General features: G+C 36.2%; 1 protein-coding gene across 2 annotated transcripts in view; it reads left to right on the plus strand.

Annotated features, from left to right (window-relative positions):
• NEGR1 (neuronal growth regulator 1) overlaps window positions 1-20,426 on the plus strand; it is a 947,630-nt gene that overhangs the window by 627,822 nt on the left and 299,382 nt on the right. For both annotated transcript variants that reach the window (XM_002715922.6, XM_070078258.2), the window contains exon 4: window positions 18,941-19,072. In XM_002715922.6, coding sequence (XP_002715968.1) covers window positions 18,941-19,072 — 132 coding nt within the window. The remainder of the gene's footprint in view (window positions 1-18,940; window positions 19,073-20,426) is intronic.

The following is a 20,426-nucleotide window of genomic DNA, read 5'->3' on the forward strand; positions in this document are numbered from 1 at the left end:
TGACTAGATACCACCCATGTTTTTGTTTTAAATTATTATATACAACTTACTGAGTATTTCTTCAACTGACCTCTATCACCAGCCAAAAGCATGCTTTCCCTAGACTATGATTTGAGAGTAGAGGACAAGGGACTCAATATTTAAAAGCAAAATGGCATGAATCTCAATAATCTTAGAAGGGGAAGGTTGCCAAGCACACAAGTTTTGTAAGTAAAATTGATTTTTTATATCCCATGAAATAAGTCTACTTTCTTAAGTCTCTGGAAGGGTCAATGATTTGTGTTTAAATGTGTAAACTCATTGCATCTCTGATTTTCCCTCTATCATGCTATAAATAAATTTACACTTTTATCTGATTTGCTTCCACCTGTCATATTTGAAAGGATATTGCTTTATTGGGTGATGCTTTCTCTGGAGAAATGACTATTGACCTTATTGTTCCAAGTAAAGTTAATAGCTGTAACTTGATTTTCTCTATCAAAAGAAACCCAAAGAAACAAGATTATAAATAGTGGTGCTCACATTTATGCAAATTATGATGATATTTGAAGATTGGAAGTCATGAAAAACTTGATTCTACTTTACTTTGTCCAACATCTCCTCTCCCTCCTAGCTTCTTTTTTTTTTTTATTTGACAGATAGTTAGACAGTGAGGGAAAGAGACAGAGAGAAAGGTCTTCCTTCCATTGGTTCACCCCCGAAATGGCCGCTATAGCCGGAGCTACGCCGATGCGAAGCCAGGAGCCAGGTACTTCTTCCTGGTCTCCCATGCGGGTGCAGGTGCGCAAGCACTTGGGCCATCCTCCACTGCTCTCCTGGGCCACAGCAGAGAGCTGGACTGGAAGAGAAGCAACTGGGACTAGAACCCAGAACCCATATGGGATGCCGGCACCACAGACAGAGGATTTACCAAGTGAGCCACTGCGCCGGCCCCCCTCCTAGCTTCTTAAGTGTGACATATGTATCCAAGACAAAATCATAGCTGTTGGATGAGGCCAAGTAACTTGCTTAGGTTCTCTTAGTAACGGAGCTACAAGTTGACTTTAGGCTTTAAGGGAAATACATACCAATAGGTTTACATGTTTTACTTCTTAGTTAAAGCACTCTAATTTATTTTCTTTTGTGAAAGGTTTATTTTTGTTATTTGAAAGATTACAGAGAGAGAGAGAGAGAGAGAGGGAGGGAGACACACAATCACAGAGAGCACTTCCATCCGCTAGCTCACTCCCCAGATGGCCATAATGGCCAGGGCTGGGCCATGTTGAAGCCAAGAGCTTCATCTGGGTCTCCCACATGGGTGGCTGGGACTGAAAACTTTGGACATCTTCTGCTGCCTCTCCCAGGGAGCAGAGTGGCTGGGACATGAACCAGTGCCCATATCGTATGCTGGCATTGCAGGCAGCAACTTAGCCCACTATATCACAATGCTGGCCCCAAGTACTCTCATTTGAAGCAAGTTTCTTTGGGAAAATTCTTTTAACTAAAAGAAGTATTAATAGTGATTAAAGAGGCTGGCATTGTGGCATAACAGATTAGGCCACTGCCCACAATTCTGGCTCCCATATGGGCCCTAATTCAAGTTCCAGCTGTTCCACTTCCAATCCAGCTCCTTGCTAATGCTCCTAGAAAAGCAGTGGAAGATGGTCCAAGTCCTTGGGTCCCTGAACTCATGTGGGAGGCCTGAAAGAAGCTCCTGGTTCCTGGCTTTGGCTTGGCCCAATCCTGGTTGTTGTGGCCGTTTGGGGAGTAAACATCAGATGGAAGATTTTCTCTCTTTCTGTAACTCCACCTTTCAAATAAGTAAAATAAATCTTTTAAATAAATAAATAATACAAAGTAGTGATTAGAATTTTATGCAGGAAATCCAGCAGCAGACATATTAGGCAGTTGGCAAAGTTCATGAGTCCCATCACTAATGCAGATGTATAGCTCATTTGTACACTGTTCTCTGACTTAACTACATAAAAACAAGCACTTAATGTTTCAGAGTTTCATTTTCCTCCTGAAGCACAGAAATGGCATTGATAGAGTCAGTCTTTCCTGTTGAACTAAGATATTCCCATCACCAGCCAGTATATTCTTTTATACACTGTTGCAGTATTGCATAATGAGATGTATTGATAACATTTGCTTTATTTGTTTAAAAAAGTATTTAATTGGCATTGATGTCTATTATCTCTGCATTCATTTTTCATCAATATGTTTATCCTTCCTTTCTTATATAATAATATCTAAAAATCAAAAAGAGAGTAAGATTGTACTCCATTATATACCTTTATTACAACCATCTGTTCAACTTATAATTTGCTTTCAAGGGTGAGTGGACATTATGAGATATATCCATCATTTTGAGTACATGCCCTCTTACAAATACATGAAATAACATTTTATATCCCAAAGACTCAAATTTCTGCTTTTTTCACTTTGATCTTGGTATTTGAAAATAATGGAATCTAGTGAATCTGTCCAGAAATTCTTGAAAGATCTAGGAATTCAATGATCATGGAAAATCTATCATTGCTAGTATAAGATCAATAGAAGGTGACAATAACTGTTTTGTCCCCATTTTTGGTCATCAACTCCAGATTCTCCAAGAAGGCTCAACATGGGAAGGAAGAGGATGGTTAGATGCAATGATGGTCAAATTCTGGTAGGGCAAGGCAATTCATTACTTTATATGTTCATTCTTGCTTCATTCTACTGACTTTCTTTGAATTCTCATTCTTTAACAAATGAAATGATTATTTATTATGTATTAATAAGCAAGAACTATTGAGATATCTAAGCTTCTAAGTTACCGGCTTGTTGGTTCACATTCAAGAACCACTAACCCAAATGATCCTTTTTACAGAAGTCGAAGGCTCATTGTGTAGAAGCAAACACATATTTTACAACACTTTCCCCAAAGAATGAAACAATTTTATTTCCTAAATATCTTTACATGATGATGCCATATAACTCAAACCCTTAGTTTATACATTTCCCAGCTCCAGATTCAAATATGAAGAAAGTAGCATTGTTTTGCTCATAACAGAAAATCTTATGGATTTTTTTCTCTTTGGACTTTGCTAAAGTTTTGTAACAGGGATCAAGGGATTGATACAGACAGACAAACCCTTAAGCATACAGAAAGGGATGCCTAGCTTACTGAAAAGAGAGTGGAGTGTGAGAATAGAGATGAAGAGGGGCATAAGAAAAGCAGAAATAGAATAATGGATAACTGACTTTTTTATATGTTATAGTGTTTTTTCTTTAAGAAAAACAATGCATTAAAAATGAGAGGCTCTTAGATACATCCTGTGATACTTTAAGTGCTGTTTGAAGATAAATGCAAAATAAAATAAGTATTAGAAACTTTTAAAAGAACAAAATAAAACAGTAAACTGATATTAAAAATAAAACCAATAATATAAAACAGTATGCCGAATTTTGAGCATCTTAAATATACTTATACGGGGCCATGTTGTGGCACAGTAGCTTAGGCTGCTATCTGTAATTCTGGCATCCCTTATGAGCACTCGTTTGAGTCCCAGCTGCCTGGTTTCTGATCCAGCTCCCTGATGGCTCACCTGGGAAAGCAGTGGTTGATGTTGTCGATGGTCCAAGTGCTTAGGGCCCTGCAACCTCTTTGGGAGACCTGAATGAAGCTCCTGGATCCTGGCTGTAGCTTCTTTCAGCCCCGGCTATTGCAGGCATTTGAGGAGTGAAACAGTGGATGGAAGTTTCTCTTTCTCTCTCTCTCTCTTCTCTTTCTCTCTCTCTCTCTCTCTCTCTCTCTCTCCCTCTCTCTCTCTCTGTAACTGTGCCTTTCAAACAAATAAACCTTTAAAAATACAAATATAATAATAAACACTAACAGAGAAGATCTGCCTTTGCTATGTTCATAATGGCATCTGCCTGTTTGCTAGGACTGCAGTAATAAAGTACCACACACAGGGTGACTTCAACAATAGAAATGTACTCACAGTGTGGGGACTAGGAGATCAAAGTGTCCACAGGGCTTGTTCCTTCTGAGGGCTGTGAAGGATGGATCTGTTCCAGAAGTCTCCTTGGCCTGAAGATAATCTTTTTCTCCATGTCTTCACATCCAGCCCCTCTGCCCCTGCATGCTGTGTTTATGCCAAAAATTCCTCTTCTTTTAGAGGGGCATCAGGTATATCAGATTAAGGCCCACCCTAGTGTCCTCATTTTATCTTAATTACCCCTAAGAAGATCGTATCTGCAAATATGGCCTTGTGTGAGACACTGATAAGATGTCAACATAGGAATTCGGGGATTGACACAGTTTATCCTGTAATACCATCTGAAAACAGTGCTAGGGGCTAGTGTTGTGGCACTGCTGCCTGCCATTCTCACAGCCCACTATCAGAGAACTGGTTAGAGTCCTGGCTGCTCCAACTCTGATCCAGCTTCCTGCTAATGCACTGGGAAGGCAACAGAAGACAGCCCAAATATTTGGACCCCTGCCACTCCTGTGGGAGACCCAGATGGAATTTCAGGCTGGCCTGCTGCCAGCTCTTGTGGCCATTTGGGGCGTAAATGAGCAGATGGAAAATCTCTTTCTCTCTTTGTCTCTCCCTCCCTCTGTATTTCAGATAAATAAAATAAATCTTTAAAACAGATTTAAAAATTAAAATTAAACAATGCTAGTCAAAGAGTGTTTATTCAGAGATTATACTCGTATTTCTTTTTGGAACTTAAGTACTGTTAGGTAGATATTGAGTACAGCTTTAAAAAATATTAGTAACACTTTTCCAAACTTGATTAGATTATTAAAAATATACCAACATCCAGGAGTGATAAGACACATCATTAGGCTCTGTACAGCACTGGGCTGATTTCTCAAGGCAGAGAAAGGACATGTTCATGACTGGGATTGAATTAAGCAAAAGCAATTTTAGCAGCAAAACAATTCCTAGTTTGCTGATGCAAAAATGAGGGGAAAATATGCTGAGACATATAATACCATAGCACTGAGTTACAGACATAGTGGGCGTATAAACAGTATTTTCTGATACCCAGTTGAATCTTTTACAACTGGAACTATTGTCACTTGGAGAAGATAGTTTTATTAGTCAACAACATATGTAGACAAGTGCATTCAGATAAGTTATAACACTTACAAATGGAACATAATGGAGGTTTCACAAGGTGCAGACCAATAACATATGGCTCCATTCACAGAGACAGTAAATAATGCATTGCTAGTAATGGATTCAACCTGGTCAGAACAGAACCTAGCTGCAAACAAGCACATAAACAGTAACAGCCAGCTCCTTGGAAGCACTTTCTCTTCATAATTCATCCCTCTTAGGCAAGGTGTGCTTAGGGCAGGGGGAGGATTTCTTCCTAGTATCATGTAAAGTACATTAGCTTCCTTTTCTCTATTTGGAATTTAAATTTTGAAGAGAAAAACGATGACTAAACTTGTCACTGCAAATTGAAGCACTTATTTTCCTGGGAAAATGAGTCTCAGACCACCAAAGGTGGTAGAAGATTATAGGGAGGCCATAAAAATAGTCACAAAAATCTGAAATGTGTAATGGCAGTCACTAGTCTCTGTATGTGCTGTAGTGAGTGAATGTGATCTTTATCTGACCATAATAGTCATATGTGTTATTTCTTTCACTTTAAGGTATTAAACTGTTTTTCTGACTCTGTAGGTTTTGACTTATGAAATCAAATTATAGTATGAGATCTGACAATACCATTCTTATCTGTTAAATACAATCTTATCAGTGCTAAACAATGCTTCATAATTTCAACTGTATTTTTAATCAAAAATTTCATTGAGAGTTTTCATAAGATTTTATATATATTCTCACATTTGTTCTCATAATTTTGTGAGGTGGCTATTATTTCCTTTGTTCATATGAGAAAATGGATCCAAAGAGAGGCTAAAAATATGTCCCTGGATGAAATGAAACCCTGAATGAATATTCTAAAGTGAACATTATCTTTATAAAGTATTTTCTATTTTTTAACCAAGACATCCATTAAAAAAACACATTTTGAGTTAACTCTTGGTCAATGTCTACTTGTTCAAGATGCTAAACAGTTCTAAAGAGCCTCATCATAATTATTTAGTTAAATCATATTTGGTTATCTCAAGATGGTATTGATATTATAATTATTATAGCATTCCTATTAGACACAATGGTGCTTTGCTTTCTGTCTCCTCAGTAAATATTTCTGCTTTGTAACAAAGTAAGATCCAAAAAGCTTTATGTTAATATCAGATAGGAAATAATTGAATCTATTTTGTTTCAATGCAGTTGTCTCCATTATATGTAACGTAGATGTTTTCCAAATACTTTTTGCCTTATTTTCTGATTTAGTATATCTTATCTATCTACGTATTACTTAATGATCCTCCTGACACCACTGGATATAGCGATATCAAATGTATGTTTTATTTTATCTTTATATTTTATTTTATCTTGCATTTAAATATCCTAGTAGCCTGGAATGAAAAAGAAAACAATCAGTTTATATGTTCATGGGTTATAATATGCAAGGGAATTAGGACTGTGCAAGTGGAGCCCCTCCTGATACAGAGAATGCTCAGATAATTTCCCCCATGGGTCCTCAGTAAGTGGATGCATTGATCATAGCAGACAAGGACTTCAATAGCTTTCTGATACAAAAGATGAAAGGAAGTTTCATATGGTCCTTCTTATAACGTCCCTCAATGAAGACCAGTATGATAGCACTAAAGAATATTTAGGAAAGATAATTTTTAAGCCAACACGCAGACAAATGAAGCATATTTCTAAGATATTGGCTTATTCTAAAAGGAATGTTTAAAATAGCTATAGAAATGAATTTTTCCTTCATGTGTTGCTTTAGGAACATTATTTCTCTACATAAATTTATGATAAATGTTAAAAATTAGAGAAGTCAAAATTATGTTACCTGATCAGGCCATGTAGTACAGAATATATTGTTTATATGGAGATCTGCGTTGCAAAGATAACATAATAAGATGTTAAAATTACCCTTCAGATGAATCCTAGAAAGTAGCAAAAATTAATTATAAATTACATCACCTTTGTAGAACTTCTAAGTGTGATGTACTTAGAATTCCGGTTAAAATATTCCTGAAACTCTCTCCATCCCTTAGGGACTAAAAGGATTGGAAAAGAGGGATTTTGAAGTGATGAGAGTTGTGCTGTGTGCTCCATGTCCTTACCAACACGGCATTGTAAATCTTTTTACTTTTGGCTGCTTTAGTGTATGTGCAGTAATATAGGAATAAGTTTTGCCTTTAAATTTAAATTAAAAATCACTCTGTAGAGTACAATTCTGTAGCTTTTGAGAAATGCATAGTCATGTATCCACCACCATTGTCAAGACTCAGGACATTTTTTTATCTTTCTGAGAAATTTCTCATGCTGTTCTACTGTAATCAACCAGCTTCCCCTCCCTCAAACTGGCAGAAACTGATCTATTCTTACGCCATTTCCAGAATGTTGCGTAAGTGAAATCATAGTTATATAGTCCTTTCTGTCTAGTTTTCTTCATTTAATAAAAGGTATTTGAGAGTCATACATGTTGTATATTTATGAATAATTGTATGAGCAAACAAATTGTATTGGCTATAAATTCCATTTATTGGCAAATGTATGTTCTACAATTTGCTTATTCATTCATTGGTTGAAGTACATTTGGGTTGTTACCAGTTTTTAGCAAATTTAAAGAAAGTTAATATAATAATGTTTTTATTTATCTAGAGGTGAGATTACTAGGGAACATGTTAGATGCATGTTTATTTAATTTGGTGAAAACTACAAACCATTTTCCAAAGTGACTTCCGAATGTAAGGTAGGAGAATTCTGATTGCTCTTCTTCTCAGCAGCACTATTTCCTTTATCTCAGTCATTACAATACATGTACAGTAGAGTTGTGTCCTGGTTTAGCGTGGATTTCCCTAGTGATTAATCATTTTTGTCAGTATCTTTTGATGTACCCATCTGAATATTTTCTTTAATAAAGTAGTTATTATTTTTTCCCTATTTCCTAATTTGGTTGTGTGTTTTTACTGAGTTATGAGAGTTCTTTAAATATTCTGAGTTTAGGTCCTAGGTCTGCTATGTGATTTACAAGTTTTATCCCCTTGTGTAACTTGAATTTTTATTGAGCTAAAGGTGTCTTAAAATCTTTTTTTTTAATTTTTGATGAAATTCAGTTTCTAAACATGTTCTTGTTTGCATTTTTAGTCTTAACCCAACCCAAAGTTGCAAAATGTTTTCTCCATTGTTTTCATTTTCAATACTTGCAGTTTAATGATTCATAGTTAGGTCAATGAAGAATGTTGAGATAATTTAAGAGTAAGATATGAAATGTGGATCAGAGTAGACCTTTTCTTGATTCTCAACTGGAAAACGTTTAAACTTTAACCACTTAATATGAGGTCATATAGTTTTTTCCACAGAAATGTTTGTCAAACTGACAAAGTTCACACACTATGTAGTTTTCTGAAAAAAATTTTTAAAAATATTGAAAAGGTGTTAGTTTTTTTGATGATTTTTCTATATGAGTATCTTTAAAGATACTCATATATATTTTTGTTGTTCATTTACTGAATTACATTGTTTACATCTTTCAGTTGTACATTCAAATTTTAAGGCCTAAAATAATGCAAATTTTTAATGAAATATTATCCTACTTATATATTGTTAGATTGGTTTACTAAAATGAATTAAAAGATTTTTGTGTCTATGGTCATGGACAATATTTTCATTTTCTTTGGATGTCTTTTGTTTTGATATTAGAATAATGGTAGCTGAATAAAATGAATTGCAGAGTTCCATTGCTTCTTATTTTTAGAAAGAATTTATGAAGATTAGAATTATTTCTTCATTAGTGGGGCTGGCGTTGTGGCACACCAGGTTAAGCCATCACTTGCAATGTTAACATATCATATAAGTGCCATTTCAAGTCCTGGTTGTTCCACTTCTGATCTAGCACCCTGCTGATACACCTTTGGAAAGCAGCAGAAGATAGCCCAAGTACTTGGGGCTCTGCCACCCTCGTGGAAGACCCAGATGGGAACTTCTGGTTCCAGGCTTCAGTCTGGCCCAGCCCCAACCATTGCAGCCACTGGAGAGTATACCAACAGAGAGAAGATCTCTCTCTCTCTCTCTGTCTCTCTCTCTCTCTTTCTGTGTCTCTCTGTCTTTCTGTAATTCTGCTTTAGAAGAAAGTAAAATCTTTACAAAAAAAAAAAAAAGAATTGTTTTAACAATTAGAGATCTATGATCCTGAAGTTTTCTGTGTGGTTGATTTTTAGATTACAAATTCAGTTTCTTCTAATTGTGTATTCAGACTTTCTTTTTCTATATAAGCTTGGAAGTTTGTATCTTTCAGATTGGATACATACTGTTGTGCTAATTTGGTGGTGAGTTTTTCTTAATATTTGCTTAGCAGCCATTCAGTTGATCCTGGAATTACAGCAGTATCTTCTTCTCTTGGTGTTTTGTGCAATCTCTTTTTACTCTTAGCTGTCTGGTTAAGTTTTACCCTTTCAGTGATCATATAAAAGACCAGCTTTTGATTTCATTGATTTTCTCTATTGATGTGCCATCCTCAATTTTACTGATTACTATATTTTATTATTTGCCTAATTCTGTTTTCTTTAGCTTTTATTCTTACTTTTCTAGCTTCTTAAAGTTGAAGCTTATAATAGTGATATAAAGCATTTATACTTTTTTGGTGTTATTGCATTATCTTCTGGTTTGCATAGTTATGAACAAGAAGTTTTAGAATATTTATTATTTCTATTTCCCAGTGTGAAATATGTGTTTTATCACTGCCTGAATTTTACTTTTCTAAGAGTTATGTCTGTCTGTATGTATATATTTGGGAAAAAAAAATAATGAGAGAGAGGGTGAGGAAGAGAAAGAGAACCATTCATCTACTGGATTTCCAAATAGCCACAACAATCAGTTCTGGGTCAGACCCAAGCCAGGAACCAGGAACTCCATTGTGATCTCCCACATGAGTGGCAGGGGCACAACTTCTTGGGTCATTCTCTACTGCCTTCCCAGGTATATTAGCAGATGGGACGTTAAGTAGCTGGGACTTGAATGTGTACCCTGATATGGGATGGCAACATCTGAAGTGGAAGATTAACCTGCCACACCAAAGTACCAGCCCCTCCGAATACATTTTAAACTCCCTGTATCTTTTTGGTTTTAGCAACTCAATTATGATATGTTTTTGCATGATTTTCGGTTCTTCATCTTTCTTTGAGATTATTAACTTCTTGAATTTCCCATATTGTTATAGGTTGCAAATTCAATAAACTTTTTTTTATTCAAATTCATTTCTGTCACCTATATGAGACCCATATATTTATATATGAGAAACCATTTTATATTGTCTCATGAATCACTTAGGCCATTTGTTTATTTGTTCATTTGCTTGTTTGGTATTTCTCCTCTCTCTACTTCAATTAGTAAATGCTATATACTCTTGCTATTCCTTAAGTTTAACACTATTTGAAGTGTCTAATCTGCTGTTGGTTTGTTGGTTCCTTCCAATTATTATCTCATTTTTTAAATTTTGTGTTCCTATGTAAAGAAATTCCATTTGTTTTCTTTTCCTACCTTCCATTCTGAACCTCTTTATATTTATGTTTTCCTTAAGTACTAGAATATGATTGTAACCTAATAATGGCATACAGATTTTCCTTATCCTTGTTTCATGGTTCTACTATACCACTTCTAGGTGTCCACCTATTAACTGATCTTTTTCTAGTTATTGTTCATAGATTTCTGCATCTTTGGATATGCAGTAATTTTAGATCTAAAAAATATTTAGCAATTTTAATTGGAATCTAGGTATTAAGTTGTTACATTGTTTAATGTCTAAAGTTTGTCTTAGTCCTTTTAAGAACATAAGACTATTTCCTTTAGGAATTTGTGTCACTTGGGCATCATTTTATTTTTATCAAATATTACTTTTCATCTTTAAAGAACAGATCAACAGTAGCTTTTATTCCAACTTTTCTTAAGCGTAGGCATTGAAGCAAAGAAGATTAATCTACCTTCTCTAATAAAATGTAAATTTTTCTGAACTTTCCATTATGTTTATTTCTTTAATTATATCAATAACAAGTGTGGAGCCCATATTAGACATGGAATAAGGTATAGCCTTGTATACCACAGAACCTATAACATGAAAGTTTAGTACTTTAAAAGCTCCCAATACTTAATAAGTAATTATAAGAATATAAATGCTACATAAAATCCACAAATGTGTGCTGTTTCATTTTGCTTCAATGCCTTGTTTTTTGGAAGTATGTAATGTGGTCTAGACTAGGCAGTGAATAAATGGGAAAGGTTTCTTTGAAGAGATACGCTGTAAACAAAGATCCAAAGGACGAGAGGAAGTTAGCTTGGTGAATGCAAGGGTACAGGCTCCGGGCAACAGAGAAGTCAACTATGTAAGAAGAAAGCAGCCTATCAGAACTTTGTCTCAGACTGGCGCCGTGGCTCACTAGGCTAATCCTCCACCTGCGGCACCGGCACTCTAGTCCCAGTTGGGGTGCCGAGTTCTGTCCCGGTTGCTCCTCTTCCAGTCCAACTCTCTGCTGTGGCCCGGGAGTGCAGTGGAGGATGGCCCAAGTGCCTGGGTCCTGTACCCACATAGGAGACCGGGAGGAAGCAGCTGGCTCCTGGCTTCAGATCGGCGCAATGCGCCAGCCACAGCGCGCTGAACGTAGTGGCCATTTGGGGGGATGAACCAACGGAAAGAAGACCTTTCTTTCTCTCTCTCTCACTGTCTAACTCTGCGTGTCAAAAAAAATTTTCAAAAAAAGAACTTTATCTCAACCTATGGGTCTATCAGCAACCAGAAGCTGAAAGTGATATATGAATGCTATTTTTGAATCAGTGACTACTCAGACACAAAGTTTGTCAAGATGGACATATTATTACTACTATAATATGTTTATGCATAGAGGAAATTCAACAGACATGAAGAAAAGGCCAACAACCACATGAAGAAATGCTCAGGATCACTAGCTATCAGGGAAATGCAAATAAAACAATGATGTTTCGCCTCACCCCAGCTAGAATGGCTCTCACAGAAAAAATCAACAAACAATAAATGCTGGCAAGGATGTGGGGGAAAAGGTACCATAATCCACTGCTGGTGGGAATGTAAACCAGTACAGCCACTGTGGAAGACAGTATGAAGATACCTCAGAAATCTGAAAGTAGATCTACCATATGACCCAGCAACCCCATCCTGGGAATTTACTCAAACCAAAAGAAATCAATAGATGAAAGTATTATCTGTACCCCCATGTTCACTGCAGTTCATTTCACAATAGCTAAGATATGGAATAAATGCAGATGTCCATCAACTGATGAGTGAATAAAGAAGGTATGGGACATATATATATATATATAAAATATATAATAGCTAATATATATGGAATACTACTCAGCTGTAAAAAAGAATGAAATCCTGTCCTTTCCAATATAATGGATGTAGCCGGAAACCATTATACTTAGTGAAGTAAACCAGTCCCAAAAAGACAAGTATCATGTTTTCCCTGATCTTCTGTAACTAATCTATGTATAAAAAATGTAATGTTCATGAGCAAAATTGACATTGTGAGATTCATTGATTGTTACAGCTCTTGTCTGCACTATTGAGGAACAGTGTTATTTTCCGCTTTTTATTGTTGGATTCTTTACTTAGTGTAAGGATAATCTTATCAGTATAAAGTGAACTGATAGTAGGTCATTGTAAACATTAAAAGAAATAAGAAAAAAAGGAGAAGGGAGGGTGGCTGCATGGGTAGGAGGGAGGGTAGAGTGGCAGGTATCACTATGCTCCTAAATCTGTACATATGAACTATATGAAATTTGTTCATCTTAAAAGCTAAATTAATTAAAAATATAAATATATATGTGTGTGTGTGTATATATATATATATAAAAAGTTCATCAGGATTTTTAAAGTATCCTTGGAAATGGAGCCAGAGGTAAACAGATTCCAACATGAAATCAACCTTTGGGTTCATCTACAGATGTAAATGGCAGATTTGTTTACTGAAATCACAGAATTGAACTGAGAACTGAATTGTTCATTGCTATTAATAACTCTTGAGTGGTTTTCTTTTTCTCATTTCTGGTTCCTATTAAATATCATGTTAAGACAGAAGCACCAATTCTTAAATATAGTAACTTGTCAGCATGGAAACAATATTTTTCTAAACCAGCCTCTGTGGCATGCCTATACCTGTGCATTGTCATAATAGCTAATATATATTTTAAGTTCCCATGATGTGTTACCTAGTGTTCTAAGCATTTTCTTGTGTTAACTCACTCCTCACAACAACCATGTGAGAAAGAGTCTGTTATTATCCTAACACATTATAGATGAGTCAAGAAGCTAATAAATGGCAGAGCTAAAGTTTGAGCTCAGATAATCCGGTTTTATGCATACAAAAGACACTTCTGTCTGTTATATATAATATACCATAGATATCAAACTGATGGGAAGTACTTAAAATCACACACAAATGAGCCATTCCAAATCTATTTCATAAATTCAACTGTAGAGAACTATTTAGTCATAAATTGTTGTGATATCCTAACAATATATATCTTCCTGCAGGGCATCTTGTACAATGAAGTATCTTATTCTGGGCAAGGTTTATGGGAAATGATTGCAGTGCCTCTGCAAAGCAGCCTGAAGTCATTGGCGTACCCCATGGGTATGGGCCTTCTGAGATCAGTAACCAAGACACAGTGGCCCTCGAACAGGTTTCAGAATTACTTAGAATATAAAACTGACAAGACACAGCGACTCATAGACAACCGAGGTAGAAAGTATTGTCAATATTAATGCTAAAACTTCTGACTTAAGCAATTGGGTGATGCTCTAGGCACTCACTGAGCTGCGGAACACAAAAAGAATAGCAATTAAGGTAGGAAAACAGAGCTTGTTTTAGCTGTGGTGACTTTGAGATGACTGTGACACATTCAAATGGGGATGTCCAGTAGAACATAGTCAAGATTTTTCTATCATCTACCCATCTATCCATCTATCATCTATCTATCTATCTATTGATCCATCAGGGACTTGACGATACACCATCAGTAATGATATGCACATGAATGAACAAGATCCCCTGAAAGACTCTGAATGAAGGAAGGGGGAAAGGGCCACATGGAGAAACAGTGTTTGACAGATGTGAATATGTGAAGAATATAGGTAAAGTGAAAGGAAAGGATCAGAGGGTGAGATGAAAAGTAGTGAACAATAGCCTAAAAGTTAATGGAAGATACTTTGTCATTTTTTTTCTGAAATATATGGACATTCTAAAGAATTACTGTTACTTCACAAATAATTTTTAGGTAGCATAAGGTAAGTTCGCATACCTTACCTAACCATAAAGTGAAACCAAGATACCATTTAATGCCTAATATAGAACTTTTCTCTGGCCAGGTTCTTATCAGAAATAGGAACAGAAAGATATTATAAATCATAGCTACATTCCTCTCTGAAGGTGGTGGTAATAGTTGTGTAAATAAAAGCTTGTGAAATTTCTTGAGTCCTCCATATCTTGAGAAAGGACTACACTTGTGATGTAGTATGCACAATGGAAATTACTGTTGAAATTATAGGCAGTACCTATATCTTTCCCTCAAAATTGCATTTAATGTTTCTGTTAGGCTCTATCAACTTAAAAAGGCACTATGGTAACTATAGAGTATGGCCTCACCCTACTCCCACCTATCACTTCAAGGTGTCAGCAAGGATGACAACTCTTTTTAAAGTTCTTTCCTTCTTCACAACTTCACAAGGTGTAAGCATTTACTTTAGCTTAGATTCTTTGTGTTCATATCTTACAGGGCTTTATTAATTCACTTATCAATATATTTATATATTGTTCAATAAATATTTATAAAATATATGTTTTGGTCATTATGTTAGACCTCAGGACAAAAAGATGAGCAAAATAGAAATTTTTGTTCTACTGGTGGAGATTGGTAAAGCCAAAGACCATTGGAGGACTGCCATATTACAATGTGTTTATGTTTCATCTAACTTTATAATTTGTGCACAGTTTACCCTGGGGGAAGATATCTCACAATGTCTATATTTATAGTGGCTACCTAGGATTCTATCTACTCCTTATAAAAACTGCAAAATTTTGACTATGGTGATGGTCCTTGTGTGTTTAGTTCTCTATATCACTTCAGCCTTGGTCTCTTTGCTTTATTTTCAGAACTAGGCAGAGTTACACTGCATATGTGAATTGAAATACTCTATGCTTTATTTTAATATATTATGGCCAAATCCTTTTATCTCAGAGGGGAGTGATTGCAAAGAGGTCTAATCTAAGTGTTAAAAGAAAGGATTGGTCTTGCATCCAGATGATAAAGGGTTTATATATAGAAAACAGATGGAATTAAAACCAAAGAGTAGCCAAGCAAATTACAAACAACTAGTACACTCCAGAGTATATACCCTGGGTGAGGAAACTAAACTCAAATCTAGAATTCAAATTTGGTAAGATCAGACTGAGAACAGAGGAAGGATAAGCTGAAGGCGGAAACAGAGTTATGTGCATAAAAATAATAGAATGCCTATAGCTGGCTTAACGTACCACAGATTTAGCGAAGAGAAATAAGATGCTGACATGCTCTTATGCTTTGTTTCTTCTAAGTGTCTTTACACTAATATCATTGATAATGTTGGCAATATCATCCATTCACTGCTTCTACAGTTAGTGAGTTATGCAGCTCATAACCATTTACAGGTAATTCTAATAGCTGTAAATACAGACCTAATCCTATGGTTGGTATGGAAAAAGATCTCTAAATATGTTTATGAAGATTGTGCAATCAATTACAGGTACACACATTCAACAGTCTTGACCAGTGCTCCCTGGAATTCCTCATGTCAGTCAGCATAGGATCCTGATATTGGTGATATTATGTCAAAAAGCTTCTTGCAATGGCTCCCTATCTTTCAGTCTGCTATTTAGCCCTTTAGGATAGAGAATGTCTGCTTCTTCCTGAATTGAGCATCTATTGTTTCTCACTTTTCATTAAATGTTTTTGGTTCCTGGAGATACACAAATCTAATGTGTTTATTCCTATCTTTAATATCTTTAAATCTATAATACATATTTTTGCCATATATAAACTATAAAAATAATCATAATACATGGGACAAGCATTGTGGTGCAGCAAGTTAAGTAGCAGCCTTCAATGCTGGCATCCCATATGGGTAACAGTTAGATCCCTGGCTACTCTACTTCCAATCCAGCTCCCTGCTAATGTGCCTGGGAAAGCAGTGGAAGATGGCCCAAGTGTTTGTGTCTCTGCCACACATATGGCAGACCCAGACAGAGTTCCAACCTCTGGAGTAAACCAGAAGATGCAAGATCTTTCTGCCTCTATTTCTGTAACTTTTTCAAGTAAATAAATAAGATTTAAGAAATAATAAATATATATTCCTGTGTGTTGAAATGAACCATATTAATCACATATTTAAAGGTTAAATAATAGTTCATTATTCAAATAGGTCACGTTGTATTCCTGTTAACAAAGGCACGTAATTTGAGGTAATGCTTCTTAAAATTGGATTAAAATACAGAACTAAGAATATTTAAGAAACATTTTAGTATTAAAAATAAGTTAAACATAATAGATTAATTTTTACAGAAGTTAACAGTAGTATACCTTTTCACTATTGATTGGATTTGTTTTGTACCACCCAACAGGGTCACTCACTCTGGTACAATATGAAGGGTCTTCAGAAAGTTCATGAAAACATGTGCATTATGAGAAAATACATGCATGGATTTCAAAAAATTCAGTACCAAAATAATTGTAAAGTTTAGTTCTATTTTCCATGATATCCTCATATATGAATGTTCTCCAGACTTCAAGTTATTCTTCTGTTGTTCTTCACAATTCAAGTATACTTTAAAAATTATTGGATATGAATAGGTATTTTTCCCTTAATTCAGTGTTTCTTAAGGATACATTTATGCCTAGAACATCCTCATTGTAAAGATGAAAATAAGAGAAAAAAGGGAGAATAATACAGACATAAATTCTGTATTGTGGAGCCGGCGCCGTGGCTCAATAGGCTAATCCTCCACCTTGCGGCGCCGGCACACCGGGTTCTAGTCCCGGTTGGGGCGCCGGATTCTGTCCCGGTTGCCCCTCTTCCAGGCCAGCTCTCTGCTATGGCCAGGGAGTGCAGTGGAGGATGGCCCAGGTGCTTGGGCCCTGCACCCCATGGGAGACCAGGAAAAGCACCTGGCTCCTGGCTCCTGCCAGGATCAGCGCGGTGCGCCGGCTGCAGCGGCGGCCATTGGAGGGTGAACCAACGGCAAAGGAAGACCTTTCTCTCTGTCTCTCTCTCTCACTGTCCACTCTGCCTGTCAAAAAAAAAAAAAAAAAAAAAAAAAAAATTCTGTATTGTGTACTGAAATTAGATTAGAGAACTAAGAAGAGCAAAAATGATTATAAAGTCATATTTAAGAATATGGACTTCGAGAATAACTGCTACTTTCACAATCTTGCATTTGGACACCTGAAATCATGTATCAATTAACTTCCATCTCAGAAGTTTTACTTCCCTCTATCTGTAACTTGGAATCAGCCATGTAAATGGGAGAAATGAGGTAATTACACATTTTGTAGACACTTAACTTTCTACTGTCTAAGCCACAGTTACCTTGAGGGCAGACTGTGCAACAGCCCACACTCATATGGAGCCAGAAAAGGGAGCGCACAAAGAAAAAACCTTAGTTAACATGGATTTTAGACTTGGAGGGCTGCAAATAAATTCCATTTTTTTAAATCATTAAAATCCACTGTTCTGACTTGTTTTCTAAATTCTGATTCCCTACAGTAGTTTTGGTAAGATGGTAATTTGAAGACAAAAGTAACATTGACTTTTTAAAACATACCTTTAATGAAAGCATTGCTTCATTTCCTAGTTTCATTTGGTATGCATTGAAATGTGATTTTTTCACATTTCACATTTCACATGGCAGCAGAGTCTCCCATCTTGAAATTCGCATATTTATTCTCCTTTGCCATCCTTCTGATAATCAGGATCCTTTGTGCCCAATGATTCTCTGCTTCCACATAAATAAACATTTCATTATTAAAGTAAAGAATCTTTTTTAAAGTTTCATTCACTGGGGGATAGTCTTTCATGTGTGATTATTTATTTGTGTTTTTAATCTATGGCTATTTTTAGTGAAGCAGAGAATGAGTCTCCTAGAATATAAAAAAAATTAAACTGTAGTTTGTTTTTATGACATCTTAACACTTAGTTTTACAATCATCAACCATTTTTATGAGATTTGTTGAGTGATTTATATTTTGTGTATACAACGTACCTTTCTTAGCCACATTAATAATTTTGGAAGGAAAATATGACAATGGTTTAATATATCTCTATACTGTTATCAAACCATCTGGCTTGAAACATTGAATATGGGTAGGAGATTTCTCCAAATGAAAAGTAACATTTAGTTAGGTTAAGTGTCAAGTTGCTGGCTCACACTGTATAAAAGTCAATATGTACCAACCCATATTAGTGAATTTCATCCACACTGCTAGGAGGTTGTTGAACTCAATTACAGAAATGTGCAGAGCTCTATTTGATGTGTGAGGAGGTTAGGAGACCACAATCAATTAAAAAGAACACATGTATATCCTGTTCTGGGGAAACAGTTGTTATGGTATCCCTTGTTCTGCTTCTGCTTTTTTCTCTGAGTTTCCCTCTGAACATGAGAGAACAAAGAGTTTAATAATTCCCCAGTTTCATTTGGAATTGTTTTGTCAGCAGCATATAGTAGGAAGTCAGGAGATTGTTGTTTTACTTGAATGATGCCTCAGGCAGCTAGAATTAAACATGCTGTATTTTTTTTTTTTTTTTGCAGCCAAACCATTTGAAAATGGACAATATTTGGACATTTATGGAATCACCCGGGACCAGGCTGGGGAATATGAATGCAGTGCTGAAAACGATGTGTCATTCCCAGATGTGAGAAAAGTAAAAGTTGTCGTCAACTGTAAGTCTCATTAGCTTATATCAAGATAACTTCTGAGTAAAGTTAACACTATCAGATTGGTGCTGCTCTTTCTTAAGAGGTAGCATTTTGGTAAAGGTCACTTACTAACATTGAAAATGTGTTAAGTGTTGGATGATGATCTGATGCAGCTGTGGGGAACGTCCAGCCCACAGCCCACATTAGGCACACAAAATCACTTGGTCTGACCTTAGGAAGGCAACAGTAGTCAGGACTCAAAATTCAATAAAGCTATAGCAGGCCAATTTTTAAGATGATCATTTTATCTTCCTTGTGAATGGTGTTATAAATTTCTAAATGGCCCTTGGCAGAAAAAGTACCCTGCCCCCCCCCATCAGTTGTCTCAAGTAATCTCACAATTCAGTTTGATACACAGATTAAAGTGTTTCACATACAATCTTAGTCCCTCGCATTATAAACTGTGCTATTCTTATGTATAAAACTCGGTAAACATGTTTACTTTTCCTTATGGATTTTTCATTGAGTGCACTAGGATTTAATTTAAATGTTGCATTAGCTTTTCATTACTACAAAGAAGGAACTAAGATAAGCTACTTAAAAAGGAAAAAAGCTTATGTTGGCTCATGGCTTTGGAGGTTTGCTGTAAAAGATCAGGCAACCCTGTTGTTTGGCATCTGGTGATGATTTTCTTGCTGGCAGAGTCCTGAGGTATCATAGAGTAGCATATAGTTAGAGGGAAAGTGGCCAAAGAAAGGATCACAGGCGAGCCAGGAAAAGAGATTACGGCTATATGCCGCACTCAGATTTTATAACCAACCCTCTCATAAGAACTACCTTCCAAGGTCATGCCTCCAAAGACCTAAGGACCCCCCCTGAAGCTCACCTGCATCACCAAAATTGGACTAAGTTCCCACCCTCTTAGTACCAAGACCATGTGACTTTGTTGTTAAACATCTGTAGGAGTTCAGGAGCTGAATTCTATTCAAACCATAGCAAATGAAAACCCTCAATCAAACCTAATGGAAATGAACTATGCTTACCTCTACTCAAGGAAAAGAGCTGTACTGTGATACTTCTATTAACCTGGTGACTTAATTCTATTTAGTTTGAAAAATGTTGAGAAAATTAAGAAAGAAATTTCCCATGGACATAATTGCTAGGAATTTACAACATATGTTGTACATCATTATGCTCCCTTTCTCTAAATACCCCCAAAATACTAAGATAATTTTTCAAAATGCTGTGGCCAGGGAGTGCAGTGGAGGATGGCCCAAGTGCTTGGGCCCTGCACCCCATGGGAGACCAGAAGTACCTGGCTCCTGCCTTCGGATCAGCACGCTGGCCGCGGCGGCCATTGGAGGGTGAACCAACGGCA

The sequence above is a fragment of the Oryctolagus cuniculus genome, chromosome 7 (genome assembly GCF_051225735.1).
Source record: "Oryctolagus cuniculus isolate XC-2025 breed Fujian yellow rabbit chromosome 7, ASM5122573v1, whole genome shotgun sequence".
NCBI lineage: Eukaryota > Metazoa > Chordata > Mammalia > Lagomorpha > Leporidae > Oryctolagus > Oryctolagus cuniculus.